The sequence below is a fragment of the Adelges cooleyi genome, unplaced genomic scaffold, assembly GCF_023614345.1.
Source record: "Adelges cooleyi isolate 19-005CV unplaced genomic scaffold, UGA_ACOO_1.1 ACOO_flye_CR_arks_rails_tigmint_CR_PRNA_376, whole genome shotgun sequence".
NCBI lineage: Eukaryota > Metazoa > Arthropoda > Insecta > Hemiptera > Adelgidae > Adelges > Adelges cooleyi.
In genome coordinates, this window is record NW_026096053.1 from 6,533,176 (window position 1) to 6,555,107 (window position 21,932).

The following is a 21,932-nucleotide window of genomic DNA, read 5'->3' on the forward strand; positions in this document are numbered from 1 at the left end:
TGTGTCGAATATGGTAAGTCAAAATGATATATAATGTGCGACGGTATTCAAACATGATACTGAATTTTGTAAATTAAAGTCAAAAACTAGTAAACACACGAGACACGCAATCCACAATGTGCCGATTATAATAATTGTTCTTCATTAGTAAAACGCAATAACAAATATAACATCTAACCATAGTTTATACTTTATACATTAGTAAGTAATCCATAAGAAAAAAATGTAAACACCGTGGCATTTGTCTTAATGATTTATACAATATTTTGTCATCAAATATGTAACCTTCAGTTGTTTAGTAGGAAAAAAATGGTAACGAACAAACTTCACACAATACATTCGCACGTTACATACTACTCATTGTGTAGTTGAATAAAGTTTTTAGGAATAAGGTTAGCATTTCAAACGTGTCACCCGGGTCACCTGTTTTGTTGATTTAACGAAAAACAGTACAGCGACGTGGCACTTTTCATATAACTGTCCGGTCTCTCCACATGTTATATATTAGAAAAAAAAACACTCTTCTGCTCTCTCCTTTCCTTTTGCCGACCTCAGTCACTCGATTAAGTCATCACCGTAGAGTGGAAATGTCAGGACAACAACTCATACATAATATTATGTATACTATTTGGTTAGTTCGGTAAAGCAACGTCCGTGTCAGTTTAATGTTAAACAACTAGGTAATCACTGTAGATAACTGATAATCCCGTAATTGGTTAGCTAGGCGGCGCCGCGCCGGTGACGATTACACGGTAGTACGAAGTAAAAAACTACCAACGGCACAACTACCATACGTTATATACGGTCGAGCAGACACCGGATAATTTAAATATTAACGCCCGTGATTCTTGTTTTTTTCTCTGCTCTTAAGTATAGACATTTGGTCCGAAGTAGCTGGATTGAAAACTGTAAAAGTACCGCAAACCTGTATAGCTGTGTACTTATCCCAGACACCAAAGTATAAGTATATAATACTTCTCGTAAACATATTTTAAAAATCTTTTTCTACTAAAAAATCATTTCAATGACATTTTAAAAATGCTTTGAAAATACAATCATTTTGGTGTTTTAGAGAGAGGGGAAGAAAGCCAAAGAAGAAGCCTGTATAAGATAATGGAATTGTTTGGTTTTTGTGAGACGCGGTGCGAGATTTACCAGACATTTTCGACGAGTGTAGTAGATTATCTTTGTTTACTATTCAACTTGTCAAGTGTGCTGTGTGAGCTTTTCGGACTTAACTAATTTTATTTCACGACAAAAATGAACAGTGTATGTTGGGTATGGAACGATTTTGTACAAAACTACCCAAGTTGTTCAGGCGGGGATTCGGGCCAGATCTAAAATGTAAGCTCTTGCGTTATAGTAAATATGATAACTAAGAACAATCTATCGAGTATTGAATGGTAATTCCGGAATTATATCTATATATAAATACCGTGGCACTGTAAATCGTGCAGAGAATAAGTACGTGGCGTAAAACGACTTTGTTTTTCAACTTTAGCTATCCATCATAAAAAAAGAACAACTGTTTATTACTTATTGGCTCGTCGAAAGGGCTTATTCATTATTTATATATACATACAAAACGGAAAAGCCGCCGAGATAATATTATATACACAACGGGTAAATTACACTGGAGGTTTCCCCGTAGAGTTATAAAACTCCTTGGGATTTTATAGCGTCGAAGAATGTAAGAATATCGATTTTGTTTTTTTATCAACCGCAGATTGGTCACGCGACTGCGTCGGAAATTAAACTTATGATTGATAAATCTGTCTAATCCAAACTGATTGTGTTGTCTGCAGGGAAGACGAAAAAGACGAGAAGGAAAACAACGTGAACGGCATTTTGGAATGGTTCCCAAGGTCGGTATCCTCGGACAGCATCGTCGATTCCACTTATTGTGTGGACTTGGTGAGAAGGTTACCGTCTCCATTGTCCATAAAGGTGAAAGGACGTTTCTGTCCCGGTAAGTGCTTTACACATATTATTATTATTATTATTATTTTCTCGATACCATTGCGCGGCACTAACGTAGACCGTGCAAGCCTCTCCTTCCCCGCTACACTAACAATCCCTTCGGTCTATTGATTACATTTATTATGGTATCCCGAATTTGTCTAACGAATCAGATATTGGACGACTGTGTAACTATTGTATACACCATTGTCGTGAGATCGACCTGAAACCGAAGGTGTAGATATCGACAGGTCACAAGATAATATGTTTTTCAACTACAAAAACGCGTGGTCGAATGCTATACCGGTGTATGTGCTAGTATTTTTTTTTGTTACTGACACTGTACCATATTCACCATATTAACCATATTGACTGGAGGGTTTTAGTTTAATGAAAACGTCAAGCCAAACTGATGTAGCAGTACACCGGAAATGTACACGTTGCACGCTTGTACAATCTGTGAAATTAAATATTGACTATATTATACCTTTTAAAATAAAAACAACCTGTATTGGTACTTTAGGAAAATTAAAACGCCGTTATTGATATCCACCGTCGAAATGCTTTATACTGCAGTATAAAGGGTGCTCGAGTTTTCATTAATATTTTGGAATGAAAATAAAATACCTGGCGTCGGCCTGGCCGAATGGGCAGTAGTATTATTACTGACAGTCGACAGCTGTTCTAGCCTCTGTCTTACTATGACTGTATCTGACGGTGTTTTACCTACCAAATAATTATTTTATTATCTTACACCTTCATTTTTCTCACGCATGTGTGCATGGTTAAAGATAACGAAGAGATACTGAAACAACGGTCTCTCAAACCACACATTTTATATTTTATACTTGGTCGGAAAAAAAGGATAATCCAAGTATTTTACTCAATTCTTCAGGCATCCTGACGAGGGTGTATAAAGTCCTAAGCCCTTTTAAAAGCTCCCACCCGGAAAGTCTAAACACAATGACTAAGCAAACGGTCGATTTATCGAGGCCCACGCAAACTTTTCAATACAAATCTATATGAATGTATACTGTACACGTACGGTAGGCGGTATGGACATATTGATCGATTTAATAAACTTGTTGATTTACATGCAATTTGAGCATACACAATATATTTAATATTACAATGTATACAGACGACTGTACTAAAAGATACTGTTTACGCGTATGCAAATATTTAAGTGTAAGCGCATATTTATTTATGTGTCATATTAGGGCGCTGTAGATACAATATTCTTGTTTAGACTAAAACTGATGTCACCGTAGCAGAGCAAAATGTAATTCTTCAAAAATTTAACACGACCGTCTCTTTCAGCAACTTGTGATTGCCATCGAAAATAATTCCACCACTTGAACCCACATCGCTTGAGAGTGACACTTGAATACCATCGTCTAAAAATAATTGTTTTACTTTCCAACGTATACCTATATATACCAGAAGGACGCGCAGTAATTATTATTGTAGTCCTGACGCGGCGTAGGCAGTGAGAAGCAGCGTACCGTTTTCTTGATCTTCGTTGCTGACTCACTATGAGATAATGTATGCAGGATGATTATTACACTTTGTTAGAAAAGGTTAAATGAAAAACCACAAAAAAAGTTAATCCGGTGACGTAGAAACGTTGATGAGACTAAGTAGAAAATAATAATATACCTACATCCGATAGTTAATTATACATAAAAAAAAAAAAAAACTTAACCGATCTCCGTTTCTAAGTAAAATATATTTAACTAAATTCACTAATTATCCTCTGTTGAGTTTATATTTAAACCGATAATTCGTGCACGCTAGGAATGTGGTCGTAATTAGCATAACCGACTCTATATCTCGAAATCAATCGTTAATTGCTGATTTTTTAACTTTGGTCTAAAGCTGACAAGGTGTTTATATATTATCTCTATAGACAATTTAAAGTTCAAATTTAATAGCATACAAATTCCAAATGTATACCGCTGTAATGTCTCTTGATACTTTGGGAATTTCTTTTATTGAGAATAATAACTAATTATTAAATAATTATAATTATAATTATTCGATGATGTATACATTGAATTTTTTTTTTTTAATTTATGTGCTTTTTAACATTGAATTTAATTTAGAGAAACTGTATAAAATGTTTATTACGATATGCTTATTGAACGCGTTATGTGCAGAGTACTTTCTTATTTTAAAATTCAATTAATTATTCAAGCCACTTTGACCCGTTATTCTTTGTTTTCCATAAAACATGAAACCTCGAGGCCTATTTCTCTAATAAAAACTACCGCTTTTTTAGTTTTGTTTAATACAAAAATGTCACAATCAATTACTATTAACGTTTAAAACTGAAAATACTTTTTTAAAATTAAAAAGTTTTTAAATAAAAAATAAGCTATACAATGTTGTATCAAGATATACTTAAATTTATTTTCCTATACAAAATAATAATGAAGTTTTCGTCGTTGTTAAAAAAAAATACAATTAACATCCAAAGCTTAAACAGACCACTGGTTAAAATATTATAGTATTGTATTGACTGAGCTATTTTTTTAAATTAAACTATCTCAATGGTAGAACTCCTATTAGAACTTAAGTTAAATGGGACTTATGATTCTTATAAATACGAGTCATAAACTCTATAATGAATAATGTACATATAATAAATTATAGTTTAATTATAAAAAAATAATTTGTCAAATGTAGACAAAACTTGTTTTTATAAACAGCTTTAAAAATTCGCTCTTACTGACAATTGGCGATGTGAAAGATCCAACAAATAAATGAGGAATATCATGTAAATATTGAATTTCAGGTACTTGATATTTCTCATTTGTTTTTCTGCTGGATTTCTTCGTGTATTTTTTTTAATTGCTGTTTTAAAGTTCATTTTTTGGGTACTCAAATATTGGTTATAGGCGTACAAAGATATAATAAAAAGGAAGAAAAGTTCGGTCATTAAAAAAAAAAGGTTCGAATCAATTTAATATAAAACGCTAGCCTATATATATATATATATATATATATATATATATATATATATATATTTGTATTATTTTGTTAGGCAGGAGGGTTTTTATTAATTCCGAGTTTTTAGGTAAAGTAAACAGAATGACGTATGAGGATGTCTTTCACTATTTTCTCCGAAGTGAATAATGATAGAAACAAAGTTCTGATTTCAAAATGTAATTACTCTATTCGTGTATCGTCTACACAGACATTTTTATTTATTTAAACAATGTTATTTATACTACAAACTACAATTAATTGCAGTTTATATTAAACTACTTGTACATTATTAAAATGAAAATATTTCTAAAATATATTTTTATTTACCAATTATAATAAAATGGGTGGATTTAAAAACTGCCATTTGTATTAGCACGGTTTACCAAAGAGCCTAATGGCTTATAAATGGTAATAGTCTTGAATAGTTTTATCCTACAAATTACAGGCATTTAAAATGATTGTAGACTAAAGAAAAAGATCAGCGTAAACTAATTTTAAGTGCGCAAACAACAAGTGTTAAGTTCACAAGCACAAAACTCTCCTCATTTACACATTTCAGAACTTGTAACTTTAAACGTACTAATATTATTGATTTATCATTATTTTTATAACCCATTGTTGTATTAATTTTTTTAAAACTAACAAGTAAGACTTAGACTTTTTTTCAATTTTCAATTGGAAAAATAATAAAAAAATATATCGACAACCGTAAATTAAAGTGTATTGGTTAATAAAAAAAAAATTGTTTAAAACTAACTGAATTTGAAATTAGTTAGTACTTTAACGGTGTATGGTTTATTAAAATTAAAGAAAAACTATTTGGGATCAAATAATTATAAAAAATTCCATTTGTCCGTTGACAAGAACAAAAGATGTTGTTCTAAGAAATCGATATTCAAAATTTTTCATTTATTTTTGCTCTCTTTTATACATTTTTATTATACGATATAAAATAAAGCACCTCAATGGCCATGTAAATCATAGACAACCATTAGGTTTTGTTATTCTCTTCGATAATGATGTATTTCTTTTCGAAGAACTGCATAATAGAAACGTTCCAATAGAACATCTGTTTATCACTTGCTTCCATTATTCATCTATTATGCAATTATTATTTAACATAATATTTTTTATATTTTATTTCTTATGACAGAATACCTGAGCCCCGCCGAGAGAAATCGCGTGGAGTCCCTTTATAAAACCTTCCAACGTTTTATTTCACTGAATTGTAGCTCTTATTTGGAGACATGAATGTTAAAGTGTATTATACGTTTGATAAGTGATATATATAGAATACCATACAATAGATTACCATACGCTAAAAAATTTTTTAAAAAATTAGCTATCCAATGTCAATTAAAAATAAAAATAGATGATAATTATTAAGTAGTATTTATGTATATCATAACGTATTAAACTGAAGTTAATAAACATCAAACAAATTACAAACCTAATAAAATATGTGCTTCTTCTTAATTTTACAAAATGTGTATTTAAAAATTGTATTTTCATTTAGAGTAACTGAAATAAAGTTTCTCAGACATTAATCTCTTCAAATAAATACTAAACGGAAAAAAATTTTACTTCTTCCGGTTTCGAAATCATACAAAATTAAAAATAAGTTTTGTCTTTGTTAATATTATACTTCATAGAAGTTTTGAGTCACTCAAGAAAAATACTATACAAATAATTAACGTTTTTTTTCCAATTACTTGTTGTCAGTTGAAGCGTTTTATGTTTCATTTATTAGTTAATTTAAATAAAAAATTGCTATTTTATTGTTTCACGGCTAAAAATAAGTTTTATTACCTAAAATGCCTTGTTTGGGTCTAATTTTAATTATTAAAATAAAACAACGCAAGTGATTTGTAAACTTTAATTTAAAATGTTATAATACAATGTATGTTTTACAAATTTTTGGCCTTTTACAAAAAAGCTATTAAGTTTTTTTTTTGTGTTTTGTTTTAGAACAAAACATTATTTAGCTGTGAGAATTATTACTGTTGTTTCATATTAAGAACGGTATAAATTACCAAAAAAAAAAATTTTAAAAATGTGTCAAGTATAAAATTAAATCTGGAGTGGATTTATGACTTCTCTACTTAGGCTACAGCTTAACGCAAGCCATTGTTGTGCGTCCACTACAATTTTTTGTTTATAATGAATATAGGCAACGGAGGTTTAGTTTTAAGTACCAAATTTGAAGGCAATATGACATATTCGTTAACCCTATGGTGTTATAGGACTAACGACGACGTATAACTTGTTCATTGTAAAACTAATGGCTCCTACCAGAGTCCAGATGGAAGTTAAGGTATGTTTTAATTAATTTGCAACTTGCAATTATCTGCAAACCAAAATAATGTTTTAGGACAGAATATACTTTTGGTAAATACGGATACACTTTCTTGAAGTTAGATACAACTAATCTCTTGACAGAAGATTATTGGTCCGCTTATTTCAAAACGTTGATCACATTCAAAGGTATTTCATCTTAAGTTGGGCGTTTCGTTTGTACTGTCGCGTATCGACAATACTGTTCTTTAGCGTTGACAATGCAGGGGATCGTGTGAACAATGAAATGAATATCAGTGTTTTAGACGACCAAAAGCCTTTAATGTGTTCTCATTCGTTCATTTCAGACCCATGTCATCACACATTTGTGATTTTTATTACACCTATTTACGGACCATTTGCTCGTGAAAAAGATATATTATAGTGATTGAACATTATTGCTACTATGGATTTTAGTTGCACCGCATTCTGTATTACGCCGTCGAAAAATATGAATATTCATCATTCATTTTATCTGAAAACGAATTTTTTTTTCCGTATTTATTGGGTTATCTTTTATTATTATTTTATCAATTTATACGATAAGAGGTCTAGTTGGTATCATGTGTTCAAAATTAAGTAAGTAGCGGGTCTCAAAGCCTATGCGTGAGGGCTACATTTATGACATGTATGTCTTATGAGTTATGGCTGAGGGTCTAACAAAATTCATGATTCAATGTCCTTTCTTCAAGGGAAAAATTAGTCTGTTTTTTGTTATATATTTTAGATACAATTTTATTAACTGACAACTGTGTAAACTTTATAAATTAACTTCAGGGTTTAGTGTAGTATTTACAATAAATTATTAATACTACAATACGTTTTTATAATTATTATTTTATCGGCATATCTGTCATTACTTTTAAATAAATATGTTAAACTGGTTTTTATGGGCTTAAACATGTTCTGGTTTTGAACATTTTATTTGTTTTATTAATAGAGAATATAAATATTATTCACTAATTAATAAAATAATAATTTAGTTGGGCTTTTTTGACGTTTTAAACCAAAAAGATTTTAAATATTTTAATTACTTAGGTCGCTACGATTTTAATTTTTTAATGTGATTCTGATTTGTTGGTCATATTTGAATATTGTTTAATGAACGTAAGACAACTTCGATGGCGGCTGATCATATAGAACAAGATTGGGTTTATATTTTGTATTATCATTTTCAATCGCCGTCGCGGGTTGTTTAGATTGTATGACTTATAATATCTACATTTTGCTCACACCGCAGGGCACAGCCATTGGTGGCTTAGGCAGCTTTGAAGGTGGAGCGGACTGAATAATAATATAATACGGTCAACGGTCAGTAATGATGTTTCATATTAGTACAGGTTTTTTGCGATGATAAACGTGCATTCATAAAATATACATTTATACAGCATTAGCAAAAATTTAAAGGTTTTTAGTACCCCGAACCCTCCCTCTTAAATTTCCGCCAATTATGTACTGTGAAGTGCGATTTACACCTGATCCCATCTTGACCAGTGGCGCCATTGCGATGCGTACGGACTTTCCGCGTGGTTAGTTAGGCAACGCACCGCAAAACGTTTTAAACCTTATAGGCAGGAAGTAATAAGGAACGTTAAACTTCCTTATTATTGTTGACGTTGTGTTGATTAGTAACTGATACCTACGCTTTTCACAAAATCCCTACACACTGTACTGACGTCATACCCGTTAAAATACATGCAAATTCCCTTTTGTAGCCAGTAAAGTTTAGAGATTAATATACATACTTTTAGCTATAACCAACTATATATCCGCCGTTCCGCGCAAACGATTGTGACGTCAAAATAATTTATTATTGGCAATAAATCGGCATTAAACTGTTGTTAGCACCGTATCCTCTTGATATCAAAACACTGCCAAGATTCGACTGTATTTGTACAAGCCGAGCGAAAAAGAATATTATAACATGTATACAATACAAACATTTAAAATAATGATAAATCTTTTCAACGTGCGTTTATCGGATATAAGTTTTTATATATATATATATAATTTAACACCATACAAGTAAGCACAAAGTCCTGCTATAACGTGAAGTATGTTACACGCTTAGGCTACACGGATGCAACAGTTATCAAGCATTAAAAGCCTGACTATGAGAAGATAGTTTAAATAACGTTGCTAATAATTATTATATTGCTTGTAAAAAAAAAAAAAAAAATTGTAAAAGTATTTAAAATTCAAATCGCGCTATTCCAATTTCGAATGAAAAGTGAATGGTGACTGCAGGCGACATGCGAAATAGAAAATTTGGTTTTTGAATATTTTGTGATACCTGTTCTCTGACAATATTTTTCTCGATTTGTATTTATAATGGTTAAACGCGACCGATCGGAAAGCGCACCAAAATCGGTTGGCTAAATCGAGTATTTTGATTTCAATTATGAAAGACTCAGCGAATAAACAGAATCCAGTGCTATGCACATATTATACGCGGTTTACGTTCTAACCTTATATTATTATACTTCCCATCTTGCGTGATTCTTCTACTCGGAAATATTCGATAGACATGTCAACGGCAGGCACAGCAACTACGGGCGTTACCGCCAAAATAGATTCATAGGGTTTTTATATTTTTTAATACACATTTTATACTTCTATGCGGTTTAAGCGACATGAGAGGAAGAAGACATCAAGCACAAATCTTATATTGACGAGGAAAAAAATGATAATGGGAGGAATCGTTGAAAATGACAAGATTTAATAAATTACAGAATTCGCCTGAGCTTGAAGTATAAAAGCATTGTAAAACCGTGATCGGAATTCGACAATAGAAAAACACCGAGTTCGATTGAATGTACAAATAGTGCATATTATTGTACTTGAACCGTTGTAAAATTTAAAAAAAATCCATCGACTGACAACAATATAAGATTGAGAATATTTGTTCGTGTCAATAACAAACGACAATCTAATCCAATGAAAACAACAAGTCACTCCGCGTTTAATTAATTGCGGATATGATATTAACATTTTCCCCCGTGTGAAATAATTTAAACAAAAAGCAAAACAAAATTATACCGAAACGTAAATGATATGAGACCACACGATCGATGGACAATGATAGATGAAAGTCAGAAAAACGGGGGAAAATATGTGTCATGGTAGTCAAGCTTAGTTGTCTTTTAAGGACAATACAAGCGATTGCATAACACCCGCCACGGTTTGTGAAGTATAGTCTTTGGACACTTGGAAAACAAAATAAAATAAAACTATATAAAACAAGTCATGTTGCTGTTGATTGTCATTATGGGGTTAGGGGTAGTCAGCGGGGTGAAAAAATGAGTATTTTGGGATTTAAATGACACAATATATTAAAGGGCTTTTCATGACGTGTTTACATTTCATTATGCCTATTGGCTATTTTAATACGGTTTTTTTGGTTCTGGGGGGGGGGGATTTATTCCGAAAACTCCCCCGTGTGTACGCCACTGAGTGCAACTGCCACAGTTGAGACGTCAAAAATAAAAGGTTTTTAACCTAAACAATTCTAACTAAGAAATACTAAAGATAATAAAAGTTGTCAACATTAACACATTATCGACAACGTAATAGCATAATATCAATACCATAAAAATAGATTACGAATGATCCAATACGGCGCTCAAAGCCAGTTATTTTTACCTGCCGTTAGGTACCTGTCATCGAAGGTCAGAGAGCTCTTCAGTAATTCTATGATACCACGAAAACTATTCCTTGGATTTACATGAAATTTTCAGATAAAATTTTCGAGACATCATACTTTAAGAAAATGAAAATTTTTGAAAATCCTGATTAACCCTAACCCCTTAAGTAAATATTAAGTGCACAATAAGATGCGTGAAAGCTACGGATAAACGTTTAACTCTAACCTTAAAAATTGTAGAACTCCCAACACAGCAACCATCGAAAACAAGGCACTTGGAACTTGACCGGGGTTTTTGTTTTAATCAATTTTTTTAATTATAAATTTCAGTCGGTGAACCCATAAAGGTGATTAACATTGTTCATGTGTCAGTGTCACGTGCTCGTGAACCTATTATATCGGCTTTAACGTTTACAAAAATGCGCAGGCCACACAGAGTTGGTATGTACTTTTTTTATTTGACTTGGATACGACTTTGAAGTTTGAATTATCGTACTCGCATGATCAGGTCAGTTGGAGAAGTGTTACTCCGCGACGGTAAAAAAATATTTCAAACCGTTTTTTATATACTGAAATAAATTAAGCATAATATACAGTACACACCACTCAGACGATCGCAACAAGATACGACAATATAAAATATTAACGATTTAATGTGAATACAATCGAGCCATAACCTACCCTTAATAATAAAATAATATATATATATATATATATATATAAATGACACACGTATAGAGAGGTGCATTTACGTGTTCTCCAGTTGTACATAATATTAAAGCGTTTATTCATTGAACTTATATTAATTCTCATTTCTCTACTATAATGTATAAAAGGCGCCATTAAATCAGTTCGAGCAAGAGCCCGCAAGGTTTCATTGATTATGATAATTGTAATTTTTAATTATTTTATACTATATATGTATATATATATATATATATATGAGTGTGTATAACAGCCATATAAAGGTAGTTTCCATTAATATGTAGTTTTTTTTTATGCAAACCCTTTATGCATGAATACAAAGCACAGTTTTAATTGGAGTGCAAAATTATGTTTAGAGAGCTTTGTTCTGGCCGAATGGAATTTAACGTATTCAGACCGATGACCTTGTGGGGAAAAATCATTTATCTCAAAAAGCGATGCAACGATTTTTCTTCTTGATTTACGTTCTATAGGAAATAATGTATAGCCCGGCTTTTTTTAGGTGCTGATATTTAGGTCAAGAGCGTGCAAATTTGCAATTAAACGTCTGAACCAGACACTGACGGTTTACAGCAAAAAACCGGTATGAACGCAGGTCGAGAATCGACGGTTAAAATATTATATTATCACCACATGTACATTATTTTTTTACTATATGGTACAAGTCGCTTTTAATTCTATTTACTCAAGTCAGAATAAAAGTTATCAATTTAACCACACCTAACCAGCAGAATAAGTTGTTCAATTGATGTATTAATTAATGGTGTATACGTGTTGAGCGACCACTTTATGTATGCAGAATTTAGTCAACACTTTTTTACATAGTTGTTTAATGAATATAATATTTTATTATTTGTGTACAACACGTCGGGAAATTATATACTTGATTTGTTTAACATAAACGTTCAAGGCCTGATATGTAAAACTTAAAATAAAATATTATTAATTACGTCTTAAATAAACATTGTTAATTACTATGATCAATGGAGATACAAAAATCGTAAAAGGCTGTCTAATTTAATTTATGCGGATAGTGATAACAGCTGGTAGATGCTTGGATGGCATAAAGAAATGAAAAATTGAAATCCGTTTGTAAATTCCAAAGGAACAAATTTAAGAATTAAGTAAACTTTTGTTTAGAGTTTGAAAGTGTTAAATTAATAAAAAAACAATATATTAAGTAAAATAAATAGGTATTGCTTATAGAAATAATTATAATTTTAAAGTATAATTCTTTTTAACTTAATTATAATTTATAAATTAGCAAATTTTAAAATGAACGTAAAAATCATACAGGTTTATCTTAATAAACACACTTGGTTTATTATTTGTACACGATAAAGCTGTTGTGTATATATTTTGTGTAACTCTACTGCCTACAAATGAAGCATGTCTAGAATTATAGAGAAAACCAAGTATATTACCAATAATTAGATACTAATGCTTAAGGGCAACCGATTTATAATAATTTAAAAGGAACAACATGATTATCACTTTTTCATACATATGTTAATAAGTAATAACTAGAAGAGTTAAATCAAAAAGTTCAACAATGAAATGAAGATCTTAATGTTTCAGAGAATGCATTTTAAATGTAAAAAAAACAGTAGAAATAACCTCTTGATTTATTACATCCAATCAATCTATACAGTTTAACAAGAATTCAAATAACCCAATGAGTACCTATTTTACATTCAGTGAACTAATGCACAATACAGTAATGTGATTATAAACAAGTTGTATAAGTAAAACGGTCTATATTTTTGATTACTACATTTTTTCTAAATGATTTATCAGTTAGAATTTATGAAATATAACTTACTAAACGAATAAACGCCTGATGTGATATTAATAAGGCACTACGCGAATCAAATTATTCGAGTTATGTGAAGATGTGCGCCATGTAATCCTTATTTGAAGGGATTTGTCAATATTATAAATTACATTTTTAAACAAACAAATTACGCACAAAAAAGTACCTTCTCAGTTTGAAAGTTGAAATGAGCTCAATTAATATTTAAAATGCTCTTGACTTAATAAAATGGAACGATTATTTTTTACACAGTTTTTATTAAAAAAAAGGTTTATAAAACTTGACTTCTAACTGGTAGAGAAAATAAGCCATAATGTAATGATTTATTCAACAATCTAAAACAAATGAGTTTTGTTAATAAAATACTAGCGACGATTAAGCACAAGACTTTCGTGATACTATCTGGATCAATTTCATAATTTTTATATAATAAAGAAAACCCTTCAAACAATTTAATAACAGCTGATTAATGAATGCCGTTAAGTATTACATCAGTGATCAGTCCAAGGCACAGCCTGGTTATTGATACTAATAGTACATTAAAGTAAATGAGAAAAATTCGAAAAAAAGCACTACTGAAAAAAAAAACGCTAAAACTTAGAAACAAATCGACTTATTCAACGAAAAAGTTGCTACCTTTTTAAACCATTTTTTTTTTAATCAAGTTACGCCCTTTTTCGTTGGACACGTCGAAATAGTCAGGTTGCAAATGTATTTCGGCTTCTAAGATTATTTACAAAAGTATTTTGGGCAATTTACTAAAACAATTTGTTATTTAAGTATCATGCGTTGACATTTTTTTTTAGTAAGAGCCTTAACTTTAGAACGCAAATTAGAAATTTTCGACTTGAGTTATCGCAGTCATATGCGTTAATTTTACGCTCTTAAGTAAGTTAATTTTTTGTTTATTAATGTAATAAATTTAGTTAAAAATTATTTTTTGAAAGAAAACCAGTTAATACAGTGAGTTTATCGGATAGTGATGGAGTTGGATATTTTAAAATTCAAATTAAATGGCTGCTATAGAATTAAGATTATTATTTATGTGGTAATGCACACTTTAAGCACGTTCTATGTTAAAAGTATTGAGTGGAATGATTAATAATTTTCTCATTGATCAGAAATGTATCGCTAAGAGTTATTGTTGAAGCGAAGGTCGGAGGATATTTGCGTAAAAACTAAATATGGTTTTGTTATCTATTAAACTACACACCAGTTATAGTGATATTACGTACAGAAACGTGTACCTATAGGTTACAACATCAATTACATTTTACTGAACGTGATAATAGCAAATATACAAACGCGAATAAAGGAAAATAAGCCATACATACAAATGAAAAGGACATTTTGAATTGGTTCTAATTTTGCTGGCTTAAATGGCCATTTGTGATTGATAAGTCACCTTTAAAATATAATAATTAAAAATTGAGTTGAGTTTTTGGGACCTATTGTAAGTGGGGGCGATTAATGTCACTTTAAAAGTTTAGATGTAAAATATATTAGTTTGAAAAGTAATCATTTTGTTAGGCGTTAAACTTAGTGTAATGAATTTATTATCTAAAATGTATCGACTTGGCTAACTCAAAGGTTCCGGAATCGCCGATGATCACCCTTTCTTTTTAAATAACAATTAAATTTTATCAGAATAGACAATACTCTGCTGCAATAAATTGCTCGTCAAATTAGTACACGAGTCTTATGGCAGTCAACGGTAATATAGACTAATAAAGATAAGCGTTAGTCCCCGACAACTTTTGTCTTGGCCAAACCGACATAGTCGGCCATTAGGAGTGCTATTAGAAGAATTTTGTGCGGTTGTAAAATCTAAATGAACCATACCGCGTATCCACTTACATTGCATACCTCAATTCTAATTTAAATTTGAGACTGCGAGGGATGATAAAAATGGTAAAACGGTGTCAGAGTTCCTCGTATCCGGTACTGTGGCCGTTCGAGCGTTTTGTACGTCTAAGTCTCATTGTATTTTTGCACTATTTTCGCAATGACCACAACAAAGGCAACCGCGTTACACCTATATATACATGTACGGCGGTAGTCTGTTCGGGGTTAAGAGAAATTTTTATACACACACACAAACACAATGTAACCGGACTGGGTCTCCAGTAATTTTTTTCCTCCTTCCTTCTTGCACAACAACGTACGTTGATTGGCGTCCAGTCTGTGTGTGTGTGTGTGTATGTACCCGTTTTCTTCGTCTCTCTTTATTATTATTTTTTTTTCCAAATGTTTCCACTTTTATAAAAGATCACGTGTGCGTGTCGGTTGTCGCGGCGGCAAACTGGTTTTTGTCGCACATAACGACGTGTCCCCGGGGCAATCGATCGACAACAGCTCATGAGAGAGCTCTCCTCGAAGTCCTCGTTCTTCTACACCCCGTCGCACCCCCTACACACTTTGCCCATCCCCGGCCGGGCAAAACCACATTGTGTATCTGTATACACTATACCTTCCTTAGTTTAATAATAATAGTAATATGTTTATATACAGCTGCTCCCCCCCCCGTCGTCCACGGTCACGATACCTTTGCGAATCCCTGCCCCGCGCGAACCTGCACTGCGATTCGCATAATACACGATTATTATAATGGCAATAAAAGTATAAAAAAAAAAATGTAGACAAAACGAGGAGAAGGGGAAAGGCAAAGGACGGACGGGAAATCTGCACGTTAAGAACAAAAGGAAACGGTCGCCGCGGTGCAACGAAAAGTGCTGCCGCGATCACAATTATTATTCTGTTCGGCCGCAAAATCGCACAACTCATTGTCCGGCAATTACCTTTTATGGTGTTATTGACATTGACCGCATATTGTATTGACGGCGGTTGTACCTAGTCTATGCGAGCGGTTCTACAGCGACGGATCATAATAATATATGATTATTATTATATACTACCGTGGCGCAATATACATAATGGAATGTTTTATTAGCATATTTCCATAGCGGTTTATGCAGTGGATTTGTGTACACGTAAAATACATTATAAACGGTCGAAATAATACAATAATTATAGCCCTAAATGTTAGTTGGAACATTATTCAGTGTGTTAGGAATTATTTACCAATTTATTGTTTAACCTCGGCTGTGATACAAACTATTTTGTAGATTGATATAATACAATTCATCGACGATAACTTATCGCCAATAAACACTATAGTATAGTGGAAAATTGACAGGCTGTCTTATCGATATTGATAAGACGATTACCATAAATCTCTGGAGAAGCTCACGGAGGTTATTCAAATTAAAACAGATGACCCCAATTGGGAGACGTATAGTACGAGTATAATATTATCTAAATGTTTTCTCACAGTATACCAGGAAACATAAAAATATACGGCTAATATATTGTATGGTATAACAACTTATTTTTGGTCCAGGGTCAAATCTATTAATATTATAATTCAGTACACGCACACTATATTATTATACTATATTATATGTTACGATTATAGATTTTGATGTTTTATTTTTGGTAATTTTCTGTGGTAAAATATCTCGTTCTAATATACTAGTCCAGAATAATAGTAGGACGTCTTGTATTCAAACATAGTAGCACTCGAGGGTACGATTAATAAAATAAAGAGAGAAGTTGAATTTTCTAACAATAGCGTGTTAAGTTTGCTTTTCTGTTTGATTACTATCATTTTTTGAAAATTATATGAAACCAATGGATAGATGTAATTTACATTTGACTTCCGATTGTGAAGATAGAAAATATATGAGGTTGACAAATAGGAATTATTTTAAATTCACCGAATGATGAATGATACCCAAAAGGGACGCAGGAACGTTTTTCCACTACCAAGTAGAAAAAGTTGTCCAATGTTTATACACAAGTGAAATACATACATATGTATATATTTCTATATTAATTTATGTATAATAATGTATGCAGAAATGTGGAATAATTAAATATAATTAGTCGACTTTTACTCATAACTAGACAATTAATAATTAAAATGTATGTAGACTACTTCTATACTAACTACTTTTACAACCGTTTGGACCTTTTTATTTATTATAAAATGTTTATATGAATATTAAAATGTAATTAAGGCAGTAACACACATTTAAATTGCTACTAAATTTACATTAAACTGCGAATTTATTATATTATAATTTTTTAATTTAATCAGGAAACCGTCATAATATCAAAGAGTTACACTTGCAATTTTTCGAGCTTTACTGCATACTGTTGAAGTTGTGGAAGTCTGTATGGAGATCAGTGGCTAAATAAATATTTTTGAATTTTTCTGAGACATACGTGTTATCGAAAAATTTGTTTATTAATAAAACAATTATTTTTTAGTCCGCACAATATACTTACGGTTCGGGTGCAACTCGAATTACACGGACTATACGTACTGCGTGTCCTCTTAATATATTATTATTGTTGTGTATTAAACGCGAACGAATACGGTACGTTTGCTTTTTTAACGAGCCGATTCCGGAGGAAAAAAAAAGCAAATAACAAAAAGAACAAATTCGAAATAATAAATTATCCGGTCGCGGTTCGCCCGGCTATTCCCACTCTGCGACCACCGTATTACCGTGTCTCGTCTGTAGTTGTATGTAGCCATGCGAGCAGTGTGACCCAGACGACCCGCCGGCGACAAGTCCTACTAACCGCGACCGTCAGTCATTCCGAAGATGAATTTCTGCTTTGGACTTGTAATTTTTTTAAACATTTTTTTTTTTTTACGCCGAATTGGATTTGGGCGCGATGACCGTTTTAAGAGGTAGTAACACACACGGGTTATACACCGACCGGCAACATCAACCGCGGACTGTCCAAATAACACAAGAGCACAGACGACTAGGTGAAGGCGGAGAACGTCTAGACAGGCATCTCCTTTGTGTGTGTTATTATAAAATAAAAAAATACCGGCCGTCCGCAACATTATGCGCAATGCCTAGTGTATGAATTGCATTATTTCGTAAACCTCAGGCAGAGTTGGAAATAATTCGGATTTTCTGAATTTTGAAAATGCCAAAAGCAAGGATATCAGTTTAGACTGTCAATATCATTGTCTGTTTGAGAGAACTTGGGTAATATTATGATTTTCACAAACCCGAAAGTCTGAATTTCGCTCGGCGGCATGCATTGACAGGTGCGAACTGGAAATAAAAATCAGCTCGTAAATATTAATCACGAAAGCACTATTTCAAGTTTTTTTTGTTTGACGTTTTTTTCCGTGTCGGTTTTTAAACAAAAGTATTTTTTTTAAACCGTGTCCGATATAGCAGAAATTTACGACGTGTAAGCGTAAATTTCCCCCAACAAAATTCATGCTTTTGACGGATCGAAAGACCCCCCCCCCCCTTATAGACGCTGATGACGTTTTTAGTCTTGCCCAAGGCGACTGCAGTGTAGCACACGCGATATTTGCACTCTGTGTGTGTGTATGTGTGAGAGAGTAATAAAAATATATTACATACGTATGATTTCCGCCCGAAGCGTTTTCTTCCATTAATTTTAATAGCTTATATATGTAAGTTTAAACAGTATATAGTACGTCGTTTTCATCGATAAAGTCTTAAAGATATCGTTCACTTTGGGCAGGAGAAAGAAATAGAACTAATCATATTTTTCGAAGGGCCGTATTTGCAAGTAATTCGAGTTTCCCCGGCCCCTAGGTGCCAATTAAAATGGGCGGTCGTGGTGGGGGAGGGAACCGATGTTAAAATGTTTCCTCACGGTGCAAGTAAGGCTCTGATTTTTTTTTTGCATACTGTTGGCAAATAAAGTGACATTAATATTAATTGTCACTGTGATGTATCGGTTTCCTATACTGACTACTTGTACATAAGTATGCACTTTACTAGCTTTACAGATAGAACGTCATCGATAGGCCTAAAACTTCAACTTCAAATAATGTGTAAATACATTTATGTGCATGTCATGTATACTACATGACAGTTGACGTGTAAATTGTAATGATATGGTATTATACATTTTCAAACTCTGTTTCTGTATATTTTTTTGAAAAATGCATTTAGACGATTGTGATCAGTGTTGTGCACTACGTCATCGGTATAATAATATAATTTGAAGAAATTTCTCCGCTAGTATTGGTTTCGATTTATTATGATTGTGGAGTAATTGGGTATTAATCTCTAGGTAAAGATAATAATAATATGTTATTACTAGCGACTTTAACGCAGTACATAAAATTTACGAATAGCCATCCAAAGCATATTTTATTTTTAACCAAATCATGTACATATAATATAACCGTGTCTCTTGTTAAGTCGACGATCACAGGAACGAAAACCCGTCCGTTTCGTATGCGTTCTATAATAATACTCATTACTTATTATTATTATTGTCATAGTATCCAATTCCAATCAAAACCAGTTCGCGTATCGAGATTAGGTTACTTCTATATTTTGAGCGGATGGATGTATTGTTTTTGTCGTTAATAACATATAGGCGCCATCTTACACAATAGTACAACAATGATCGATGACGCAATGATAATACATAAGCCGACTGGGACGGCGCAAAGAGAACACAAAAATTCATTTTTTTTTACAAATCTTTGTTTGTTACATTTGCCGATCCAAACAACGAGAATCCTACACACGATATCTTAGCTTTGCGTTAAAAAAAAAACTCTGTTGATATGTCAGGCAATTCGGCGAATAGTATGGAAAACGTGGACCGTCGACCGAGTTCAAAGGATTGTGTACGATAGTGTACACCTCGGTGTCGCCTAAGTCCAGACGGGATCTCTTTGTTCACTCAATAGCTGCTGTTGTCCGGTCATCCCGGAGTGTCCTGCGCATGCACAACGACTGCACGGTGCATTAGGTTATATAGATATAAAAAGTACCCACGTCCGTCGTCGTGCTGGCCGCGACCCCCGCAAAACCGGTTCTCCGTTGGGCTTTTTTTTTTTTTTTTTTTCCTTCTTCTCGTACTGTATGTGTACCTACACACAGAACAGCCGCGCGAGTTAACGTTAGGCAGGTATTATATTTTTATACCTACGTTTATATAGTGGCTTTTAAAACGCGTACCGGGGTCGTGTGTGTGTGTATATTATCCTATATATCGAGGTCCTCCTTATTGCGGCCGTACAGGAAAACCGGGCCGGTAGTCGATCCAGCAGCAACAGCAACAACGGTGTCCGGTGATCTCCGGACCAACCGGTGGGGACTCGCTAGCGGCCCGTGGTTATACGCTTAATAATAATAATAATACACAGGATAATATAATATATATATATATATATATATATATATAGGTATTATGTTATGTGTGCGCGCACAATGACGACGATGACCAACGCCGCCGTCGCGGAGGAGGTGGTGGTCTTTGACATTGAAGTTTATTGACACCGTCGCCGCGCGGCACACAGTCTCTTCTTATATATTCACTGGGGCAGGTACCTTGCCGCTTCCGACTCCGCTACCGTGCCGCCGTTTATTTCGAATTTAATACATAATAATAGTATAATAGTGTTATATACATGCAGACATCCCGGCAGATACGGCCGGTACAGGTACATTCAGCTGGTGTACTCGATACCCGCGGTATGCACAACCTCTTCAGTGTGGTGCGCGCCGCACGGCAAAACGGTCGAGCCTCTTACGCGTATCGTCGTGCCGCCGTCCGTTATTCGTTTCGAGTGCGATTCCATAACGTTTCCGATTATACTGTGTAATACTTATACGGCGAAACAAAGACTAAAAAAAATCATACACTACATACCAACATGATATGCTATATGCCTCGAATCCAAGTGAAAGAGCGGCTCATCAAGTTCCGAATCGAAGCAGGTAAGACTTTCGTTCGGCAAACTTCTTCTATAGTCCGCCGGTAACGGCCGTCTCTCAAGAGTTATCTTTATGTGCACGACCGCCATCAGTGGACGCGGCGACCTTTGATTTCTCATTCGAAGCTTTTTCGGTTGTCCGTCCCGCAGACAATGTATTTGGAGATCTTAATAAAAATGAAAATATCTAAATTATCATATTTTTTCGATCACGTGTGTGGTTTGATCAAAATAGATGTTCAATTCGTTTTACGCGGAGAGACTTTAACACACACACGACGGATGGACATTGATCGAGTGTGCAAAACATACATTATGTATTAATTGTTCACCATAACTTTACATTTATCACACAATTGATGTGTAATAAACTTTTGAGTTTTTCGCACAATGGAGATACATTCATTGTGTGGGTATTGTTAATCCGGCCAATCGATCAAACCCACATTATTGATACTTACTAATTGATATTTTATACTAGTGATACTTATTGATATCGGTTTGTCCATCTCGGATTTTGCATTAGTAGACAATATGATTTTCGAACTTTGTAATAAATGTAACTTTAGTATTAACAAAATATATTAAATGTGCTGAAGGTGGTTATACCTTTAAGATTTGCGCCTATGGTAATAATCACAATGAATGTACCGAAATTTTTATAATTCTTAAGCACTCGTGAC

General features: G+C 33.0%; 1 protein-coding gene across 3 annotated transcripts in view; it reads left to right on the plus strand.

Moving 5' to 3' along the window:
* Positions 1–21,932, plus strand: part of LOC126841097 (ankyrin repeat and fibronectin type-III domain-containing protein 1) — a 116,725-nt gene that overhangs the window by 56,210 nt on the left and 38,583 nt on the right. For 2 of the 3 annotated variants that reach the window (XM_050577356.1, XM_050577357.1), the window contains one exon: positions 1,806–1,969. In XM_050577356.1, the coding sequence (XP_050433313.1) occupies positions 1,806–1,969 (164 nt within the window). Of the gene's footprint in view, positions 1–1,805; positions 1,970–20,827; positions 21,254–21,932 lie in introns of those variants that run through there. The other variant, XM_050577359.1, reaches the window with a different exon arrangement.